Source organism: Drosophila albomicans, chromosome X, assembly GCF_009650485.2.
Source record: "Drosophila albomicans strain 15112-1751.03 chromosome X, ASM965048v2, whole genome shotgun sequence".
In the NCBI taxonomy this organism is placed as follows: Eukaryota; Metazoa; Arthropoda; class Insecta; order Diptera; family Drosophilidae; genus Drosophila; species Drosophila albomicans.
Genome location: NC_047627.2, coordinates 2,928,981 through 2,939,899, shown reverse-complemented (window position 1 = coordinate 2,939,899; position 10,919 = coordinate 2,928,981). Strand labels below are relative to the sequence as shown.

Genomic DNA, 10,919 nt, shown 5'->3' with positions numbered 1-10,919 from the left:
GTTGAGCGGATTTAACCCCAAAAATGGCGCCCAGCCTGCGGCAGCTGCATAGAGATGCAGCGAGCCTGGCAACCCTGGCAACGTTGGCAACCCCGGCTGGCCCAACTGCTGTTGTGTGTGCGCCTGCGCAGCAGCCGCCAGCTGCTTGAGCAGTTGATCCATGTGAGGGCGGGCAGAGGGCGTATTGCATCACACAACAGAGAAACACAAAGAACACACACAAACAAACGAATGAGCGAATACACAGAACAAAAGAGAAAAAAAGGATATGCCAGACAGTTGGGAGTCGCGAGTCGCGAGTCGCGACTGTAGCTTCAGCTTCAGCTTCAACTTCAGCTTGAGCTGAGAGACCCGGCGGATGGCGACCCACTGTGCGGCGGCCGCGGCGGCGACAAACAAATTGATTCGAATTAAAATGACGCTCAAAGCTCTGTGCGCTGATTTACGCGAGGTGCGAACGAGCGCGCAACACACACACACACACCGCGCAATGATGAGAGAAAGAGTGAGAGAGAGAGAGAGAGAGAGAGAGAGAGAGAGAGAGAGAGTGAGAGCAGAGACAAAGCGACGATGCTTCAAAGTTGACGTCTAAATGAAAATGGCAAATGCGAGACCGCAGACGACGTTGACAACGACAATGCTGCATGTGTGTGTGAGTGTGTGTGTGTGTGTGTGCGAGTATTTGCTTAATAATTGCACATAAAGCAACAACGAAAACTGTCACAGCTTCGCCAGTCTTTGCCTTGGTATTGGTTGCGTTTGTGTCCATGATCAAAAGTGAGATGGCTAGCGACACCTGCAAAGCGACAACAACAACAACAACAACAAAAATAGCAACAGCAATAAGAAAAAGCATTTTCAACACTTGCTTTTACTTCAAGTTGTTGTTGTTGTCGGTCGCATGCGCGACTGCAAGCAAAAATCATTAACGTTCAAATTTATGTGCGCCAAAGCGAGAAATAACAAAACGAATGCAGCGACAGCGACAGCGCTGCCAGCGACAACGACAGCGACGCAATGCTTCGCTGCTGCAATAAAAAGAAAAATGGTTTCACTTAACAAACACGCCAAGGCGCTGCTGCTGTTGCTGCTGTCTCCCCAATCTCTTTCTCACTCACTCGCGCGCACACTGCCCACACTCTCTTACGTGCTCACACAAGCAAACACACACACACACACACATGCAGACGGGCACACGCAATGGCACATAATAATGGTATTTTTCTGGCTCAGTGCGCGCATGCCGAAGAAGAGAGCGCAAAGCAACAAGGCAAAGTGCGAGCAACATAGCAAGAGAGCGCCAGACCACGCATAGGCGCGACAGAGAGCGAGAGAGTGTGAGAGAGCGAGTGAATTGTTAGCAGCAAGTCAGAGCGAGTGAGGCGCAACAGTCAACGACAACTACGACGACGACGACGTCGTGAAAATGAAATGAAAAACGCTAAAAAAATTGATTTAAAGTGAATTTGTGTGTGTTGCTGCCTCAGTATATGAGTGTGTGTGTGTGTGTGTTTGTCATTGTGCCAGAGCAGCGCTTGGCAGAGTGAGACAGCGCTATAGGCGAGCACAGGCGTGGCCAAGCGTCAAGCGAGAAAATACTGGGAAATTCTTCATACTGACTGCTGCCGACGATGATGGCCAAGCAGCAGCAACAACAGCATCGACGACGACGTCGACGTTGACTGCGCTGCCAGAAAACAACGCTGCCTTCGCCGCACACAGCCAACTGAAATTTTATTGATTGTTTTATGCGATTATAATGTAATAATGTCTTAAATATGCAGCGGCTGGGGCCAACACCCCCCCACCAACTCCCCTCTCCACTCCACTCCCCAATGTGTTGCTTCTGCTGCTTTTGGTCCCAGCGCACTGCGCAGCTGCGACTTTTGCGTCTTTTAAATGAATTATGCACACTCACACACACACAGAGAGATGGGTGATAGGAGAGGAGTGGGAGGGGGAGGGGGAGGGGAGTGGAAAATTGCCGCCCTCGCTGCTGACCATTTGCTGGGCTGCAGCTGCTTTTGCGGCAGTCTTGTGATTGGCAAAAAAGAAAATACCATTCACATTTCATGCTGCACTCTTCACAATTTCCTTCTGCTCATCCTCTCTCTTTCTCTCTCTCTCGCTCGCTCTCTCTCCTTCGTTCTCCTGCTTCCTCTTCCTCTCTCTTTCTGTGTTGCTGTTGCTGTTGCTGCTGCTTGTTGTTTTTATCGGCACGCAAAAATCTATAAACGGGCAGCGGCCGCCGCACTCAACTCAATTCAATTAATTTTCACTTGATTTTTCCACACACAAACAAATTTTCATTTAATTTGCTGCGGGGCGTTTTTCTTTGCCTTTTTCTCTTTCTCTGCTTCGTCTACTTTTCCTGCTTGGCGTCTTCCTTTATTTTTTTCGATGTTATTGTTGTTGCTTTGCTTATCGGACGCCATTTTCTTGCGCTTGATTTTCTATTAGGTTTCTCGCTTGTCTCCCCATTTCCTCATTTTCCTATTTCCCACTTCGCCCCCAAATTTGTGCACAAATCTCTTGTGACAGTTCTCTTTTTCTTTCTCTCTCTCTCTCTCTCTGTCTATCTCTTTTGTTCGCATTCTCTCTCTCTTTCGCTAGCTGTCATTATATTTGATAAAATAATGAAACATATTTAGGTATTATCATTATTTTGTTTATTGTTATTCATTTATTTGGCTCTTATGATGAAATTTGCATTTGCATTTTCATTTCACTCTGCTCTCATTTCCCAATGTTTGTGTCAATGATAAGCGTAATTAAAAATAAATCAAAGTATATGAGCGAATATCTCCATAATTTCTCTTCATAATATTTATGAATACACAAAATCAATTCTAGAAATATTTCCAAAAAATTTGCAGAATTCTTGCTAAAACATAATGATATGAAGGCTTTAAGCAATGAGAACATTAATTCGGTGTTAATATAAAATATGATATTGTCTTAAGAAAAAGAAGCTCTTTTATTGTATATTACTATATACTTTTCGTTCGTTAGAATTCAATTATTTATTGATGAAATCCATATTTATATTTCATCACGTAAATTTGAAATAAATGCTGGAAACATTATTCTGTGAAATTATATTATTTTATGTATAAAATATTAATAATAATGAAATTAAGAATTTAAGCAACATTACATTAATTTTGAGCTTATAAAAAATGTGATATTATATTATATTATACTAAGGGAAAGGAACTATAAAAAGTATTCTCTTATTTGCAAAAAGATATTATATTTCTTTTGTAAGAATTCAATAAGTAAATTAATTAGCATTAAAATTCTTCCAACAAACATAATTTTATCAAATCAATTAAAATATAATGAAGACGCTAACTTTAAGTATTCATTATTTCCGTGATAATAAAGAATATGATATAATCGTAAGGAAAAGAAACTATGAGAAATGTTCTCTCATTGTTCAGTATTGAAATTCTTATTTAAATTTCAGATATCACAAAATCAATGCTAGAAAAATTCCAACAAACTTTGAAGAATTTTATGTAAAATTCAATTACAACACAAAAAAGACTTTAACATTGAAAGATCATTATTTTAGTGATTATAAAAAATGTGATATAAGGAACTATGAGAAATATTGTCTAAATTTAATTTACAAGAATTCAATGAATAAATTGTTTAGTATTGAAATTAACATTTAAATTTCACTTCACTGCATTGAAGTATTACATCATATCGCAAAGTTTAATATAGCATTAGTGAATTTTAGATCGGGTTGATTAGTCTGCAGTAATTTGTATTGTCAGCTTGGAACATTGCCCAAAAGAGTGATAAACAAATGAATTACCATCGGAATGTGAACAATACTTGATAATAATGAACACGTAAGTTGAAGTTATATATATACTCAAATATATATATATATATATACAGATTCAGCAGATATATGGCTGAAGAGATAGGCGTAGTTAATGCGCTGGCGATTGAAGCTGGCGTCATTTGTGTTGTCCTTCAGTGGGTTCAGTTCATGTTTTCGTTTTGGTTTTCGTTTTTCATGTTGGTTTATCAAATTGCTGCAATCAGGAATCAATTATTATTAAAAGCGCATTAAAAACAATAAAAATCACATTAAAATAAAAGCGGACAAAACTAAATGAATGCACACAAGTGCGACGATGTGTGTGTGTAAATAAAAAAAAAAACAATAACAACGAGTAAAGTTCTTAATCATTTTACATGCGAATCAAGTTGCGAGTTGCGCTCTTATCAACGATGGATCCATATCAAGCAGCCACCTCCCTCCCCCTCCCCCTCTCTGTCCAATTATGGCTGTGATTTTTATTACACTTTATTATTATTTACCTACTGTCGACTAATTTGTTTTTAATTTGTGCTGATAAAATTGATGAATAAATAAAACGCACGTCGAGCAAATAATGAAATTAATAAGTGACTCGTATCAATGCAGGGAGGGGGAGAGGGAGACAACTAAAGCCTGGTAAATAAAACAACTAAACGATAAACATGCCACACAATAATAATTACAATAACAAATAACAAATAATGCCAGCCAAATAATGACATTGCTCGTCGTAGTTTTGTTTTGCTTTGCTTTGTTTGCTGCCTTTGCCCCTTGCGATTGATTTGTCACATCTGAATTATTCGAATTCGATTCGATTTGATTCGAATTGGAGCGCACTCTGATATGCCACTCCCCTCACCCCCCCCTCTCTCAGTTGATGGAGCTGCCATGGAGAGTGCGGAGTGGGAGGAGTAACAGAAGCCGCTACGTAATGGGTTAGAACAATTGTTCTAGTCGGCTCTGACGACTCACAAAAGACGCTACCATTGAAGAACATTTTAATTATCAAGATAAGTACAAAATAAATTTAATTAAATATAAATGAATATAAAAATAAGTTAGTGTTATGAAAATATTATAAATTGATATAAAGAAGATACATTCATGAGCATAAATAAATATAAACGAATTGTTTATTTATGTATGCTCATTAATGTATCTTCTTTGTATGAATTTATAATTTGTTCATAATATTATTATCATTTAGACCAAACTACGTAAATAAAATTGAATAAAAAAATGTATACACATAAAGGGATATTTATAAAGCAAAGAGAAATATATCCAGATTAAATTAATACAAATAACAAGTAGAGAAGCGGCAGTTGAGTATGCTCGACTGTGAGATACCCGCTAGCAGTATTATACGTTAAATATACCACATACCGAAGGCTATATTCGGTAGGTCGACAAACCATCATTGAAAATATACCATGGAGTACAAAATATACTCAAATGTACCGAAATGTTGATTTGGTACATCAATATACTATACATATATTAAAAATATAAGAATTAAATTATTTAGTATTTATATTTCACTTTGCCTTTTAAATAATATTATTCTAGATATAACATAATAATAATAATGAATGACTTCACTTTATGACAACATTCATTCTGTGTGTTTTTTTTTAATTATAATAGTATTTTAAGAAAAGGAAATATAAGAAGTATTCTCTCATTTGCAATGTGATATTCTGTTACGCTTGTAAAAAAAAAAATATAGTATACTCTAGTAATATGCCAAAAAATACTATAATATACCGTAGATCGATAGTGAAACATTGAAAATATATCATGAAGTACAAAATATACCAAAATTGTTATGTGGTATATCGATATACTTTTACATTAAATATATATCATACAGCGACCGTTGAATATGCTCGGCTGTGAGATACCAGCTAATCATTTTGTATAGAGCAAATCGTAGCAGTATTAAACCAAAAATATACCTTCAAAAACACTACTACCGAAGGCTATATTTGGCAGATCGCTACCCCATAATTGAAAATATACCATAGAGTACAAAATATACTTATATACATAAATCAAAATAGTTTCTTAGTACATCGATATATCATTGCATTAAAAATATACCATAAAGTATAAAATATACCAGATTGTTATCAAAACCAACTAAGACTCGACTTTTCCATATTCATTTTGTCTCGACTGTTGACGCTGTTCACGAATATATTTACTTAATAGGGCCCTTCTGCATGTTAGATTCATTTCCTGACAATACAAAGGTATTACACGCTTTTATATTTAAAATGAACTAAATTGATGCGATGCATAGTTGAAGCTTTATTTATTTGTTATGTAATTATATTAAATCTAGTATTTAATACTACATTTAATAGAGAAGAGAGTACTGTCTACTGCGGCCTTCGACTCGAAAAAAGTATCTTTACTTTTTATACCTTACATTTAGTTTTCATTATAAAATTGTACATTTTCATATTATATTATCATTTAAAGGGGTTTGTAAGAGGTGTGATGGTGCCTGGGTACTAGAGCTGAAATGCCTCAAAAAAACGGTATGAAACAAAACGATTGTAGGGTGCACATGAACTACTTCCAAATAATGAAATAATGCGTGTGTTTGCTATCATAGAAAAGTCTCTGCAATTGGCAGCGGTTGGGGAACATAATGACTTTATTAGCTAAGCACAACAGTGAGAGCAAATAGGAGATAGTTGTCAGGGGCAAGGAGTGGGAGAGAGAGGGAGAAGAAGGAATGGGAAGAGGAAGAGGGGGGGGAGGGGTTGCCAGACATTTGTCTGTGGCGAGATTTAGCTTTGGCGAAACGTCAAAAAAGCAAAAAGGGAAGTCAGCTAGCGATCAGGTGTGTATGTGTGTGTGTTAAGGTGTGTGTATGAAAAGGTATAAGTGTGTGTGTGTGTGTGCGGGGGGAGGCAGTTCAGACAGCAGCGGAGGGGTTGGTTGATTTGTTGATTTGTTTTATGCGATAAGCACTTAAATTAAGTCTTAATTCCTAATGCCTCTTGTTGCACACGTGTCGCCTGCCACACAGTGTGGCAGGAGCGGAGGCAGCGGAAGAGGCAGAGACAGAGAGAGATAGAGAGGGAGAGAGAGAGAGAGAGAGAGATAGAAAGCGCTGGCGGTGTCGCCCTGTGAAATGGACATTTAATTATTTGCTGTGATTAAACACACACACACACGCACACACACAAAGTGAGCAGTCGCGTCCCCCCTCCCTCCGCCTTCATTCTGTTTGTGCCACACGACGTGTGTCAATTCTCGAGGAAGGGGGCAAGGGAATGGCAGGGAAGGGAGAATTGCGGGCACTGCCAGCTTCATATTCCAATTATTTATCTTATCAGCGTATCAAACAGTTTTGATTTTCCTGCAGTCCACACACACACTTCCTCCTCCTCCTCCTCCTTGTCCTCCTCATTCTCCAGCCCCTCGCATCCCTTTGCTTAGCTGACAATCCCTTGTTGCACTGGACTTTTGACAGTTGACAGTTGCATCAACGCAGCTCGAGCTCGAGCTGCGGTATCTTTGGCATCTTTTTGGCAGCAGCGGCTCTAATTTTGTATCTGTGAGATACATTTGTATCTAGCGCACTGTAACTCATTGTATTATGAAAATATTTATCTTTCCCAGCTGGGAAATTTGAGCGCCCCACTCCTCTCTCTCTCTCTGTCTAGTGTGCAAAGTGTGCGCTCAAGTGGTGTGCGGTGTTGTGTGCGGTGTGCGCAACGCTTGTCAAATTAATGAGATTTCGAGTTTTGATTTCTGATCGATCGACTGCGATAAGAAATGCGACCACAAAATGGCTCTAAGTCGATGATTAAAGCACACACAAGAAAACCGGAAAATAGCCAAACTTCATAGACGAGCGAACTAGAGAGAGAGAGAGAGAGAGAGAGAGAGAGAAAGTAAGAGAGAGATGTGAAAAAGGGAAATTAATCGGCTGAGGAATATGATCAGCTTTTGGTTTCGGCTTAACATGATTTGCTCATTAACTTAATTGAGAGTTTAAGAGAGTTGAACTTTATTGCTGTATTTTGTATGTAGTCATTTATTTTAAATAATAAAGTGAACAATAATACTACAAAATTCAACACATGAACTTAAGTTAATGCTGAATTTTTAAGCATGTTGAATTTTGTTAAATTTACGATTCGTGCTTTAAGCAACAGCATTTAAAATATTCCATAAAAAGCTGGAAAATGTTACTATTACATGAAAAATATGTATAATAATAATCTCAGTATAAACTTTACTTAAAAAAACGTTGTAATATTGCCATTAAGAATTGTTGACTTCCGTTTCTTATAAATGCAGACAAAACGAATCTACAGCAAAAATTACCCATAAACAATATTTGAAACTAAGAATTTTTATCTGAAGAGTGCGTTGAGAAAACGAAAATCTTAAAGTATGAAATCGTATCTAGATTTCAAGAACATTTCGTAGAAAACCAATGAAAAAACCTTTTATGAAATCATTCAAATTTATTTTGTAAAAATAAATATTGTTTCTTAACTTCTTAAGATTTTATAACAAGAAAGAAAGCTACAGTTGTATATGCTCGACTTTGAGATACCCGGTACCCATTATTAATAAAACAAAGCAGTGAGAAAATAAACTGAAAAAATACTAAACTATACCGATGGATCTATTTGGATTATCAATTAGCAAACATTTTTAATGTTTTGTATATTTTAATAATAAAACCCATTGCTTTGTTTAATTAATATACAAAAAAAAAAAAAATACAAAACTTCCTGAATGCTATATTTAGTATAACAATTAGGAGAATTTTGTGATACCAAATATAGCCTTCGGTATAACTTAGTAATTTTTGGTATATTAATTAAGAATACCATGGCAGCAGCCATTATTGCCCTATAAAATAAATTCTTACATAACTTATACGATTATCCGATCCACACCAAACTCAGAATTCATAAGGACTGTCCAAAAATTGTAATTTATCATAAAAAAATATTTTTGTTATTATTCGCTATCTAGTAAATTTTTGCAATAAATATATTAAAATTATTATATAAGAAATAAATAATCCTACAATAATGTACAGAACAAACAAACTTCATATGAACTCAGTCTCCGGATAAACGATTTTCGCTGAAATTTTACCAGAACAAGAAAAATGAATAATTAATGAATTTAATTTTGTATGCAAACATAAAAAGATATAGATAATGACATAGTTATCTACACGACTATGAAAGTAATAAGCCGAAATTAGCATGAGTTCCAATATTATATTCAAGTATTTATATAAAGACATAATGGATAACTGTTCACTTGATGCATATCAATTAATATATATCATATCAATGAATTGATTAATTACGTAGTACCACGTTTTAGCATTAATTCTAAACGGGATATTCTGTAAATAATTGCGACTAAATGAAACTACTAAGTGTTAAAAATAGGATTCTGGTTCAATATCAAAACATCAGTCATCAGCCAGTGTAAATTGTATAGCTAATAGGAATGATGATACAACTTTTATTTAAACTTGTTTTTTATACTGCTCTTCGATTTACTATTTAAATTTCACTTCTCTTTACAAAATGTGTTAATCAAGTAGTCAGGCTGAAAGTCAAGTCAAACTTACATTTGTATTATATTTTAGTGTCTTTACTAAACTCATAAGCATAACATTCAGATTTCATTATGGACATCTTCGGAACACCCACCGAAATCAAGATTAGTGTTATAAAGGCGATTACCGAACTACAGAACACAGCTTCTGATATTTTTGTGTACGAAAAGAAGATCTGCGATCATGTGGTGTATGACAAAAGTGATAAAGATTTGCTTGTTAAGCAGACTCTATTTGATTTAACTTTTTTGGGAGTATTAGCGCAAACTGGATCGACGTTTGCCTTGCTACAAAGTCTAATCGTACAAGTTTCATCGGAGGTAAGTGTAAAAGATTCTTCCACTACATTTACAACCATTTACAAGTTAGAATCTTAAACCTGCCGTTGAACCGAAACAAAAGAATCCAGAGAGCTTTAAAGCAAGAATTCCTCCTGTGAAAAATTCTTCCTGTCGAGAACTCAATTTGTTGTTTGCTTTGAAAAATATAGGAGATAATCCAAACGACGTCTTCGGAACACCCACCGAAATCAAGATTAGTGTCATGAAAGCGATTGCCGAACTACAGTACACAGCTTCTGATATTTTTGTGTACGATAAGAAGATATGCGATCATGTGGTGTACGACAAAAGTGATAAAGATTTGCTTGTTAAGCAGACTCTATTTGATTTAACTATTTTGGGAGTATTAGTGCGAACTGGATCGTCGTTTGCCTTGCGACAAAATCTAATCGTACAAGTTCCATCGGAGGTAAGTGTAAAAGATTCTTCCATAAATCCACTACATTTACATCCATTTACAACTTAGAATCTTAAACGTGCCGTTGAACCGAAACAAAAGAAAAAAGTTTTGAGAAATGTGAAGTCAAAGGTTAAAGACACAAATCACAAAAAGAAACAAAATTTTGAAGATGAAGAATCCGCCGCAGAAATAGATGCGCTATTTGCCTTCTATATTGAAGAATTTAAGAACATCAAAACTATAAATAATCCAGAGAGCTCTAAAGCAAGAACTCCTTCGAGACTTGGGTCGACAGGACTGGACGATGATATCATTATTTTAGAACTCAGTGCATCTCTCAATGATCAGACCTCTAAACCAATGGAGAATGTGGTAGAAAATGTAAAATCAAAGCGTAAAATTACAATAGCTAAAGAGATAGGACAAAAAAAAAAAAAAAAAAAAAAGTTATTCCTGTCCAGAACTCAATTTTTTATATAGGAGGTAATAAAAACGTGTATGTGTCAAAACGTGGATCGATATTAGGATCACTTGGACTGAAAAAAGCAAACAACATTATGTCAATAAATGCCCTTAAGGATCAAGAGTACTCCAGTCGTTGGAAATTTACAGATCCATTAGTTATATTTAAAAATTTTCTTTACTGTTTACTGTTTTTATTTGGTTCAATGCATTTTAATAAATTTTAATTTATGTGATATTATATTATATTATATTATA

General features: G+C 35.9%; 1 protein-coding gene across 1 annotated transcript; it reads left to right on the top strand.

Moving 5' to 3' along the window:
• The first annotated feature begins 9,472 nt into the window (after positions 1-9,472).
• LOC117571280 (uncharacterized) lies at positions 9,473-10,714 on the top strand. Its single transcript, XM_034253347.2, has 3 exons — positions 9,473-9,778; positions 9,828-10,208; positions 10,266-10,714. The coding sequence occupies exons 1-3, from the start codon at positions 9,530-9,532 to the stop codon at positions 10,677-10,679; spliced, it is 1,044 nt and encodes a 347-aa protein (XP_034109238.1). The 5' UTR covers positions 9,473-9,529; the 3' UTR covers positions 10,680-10,714.
• Positions 10,715-10,919: the final 205 nt, after the last annotated feature.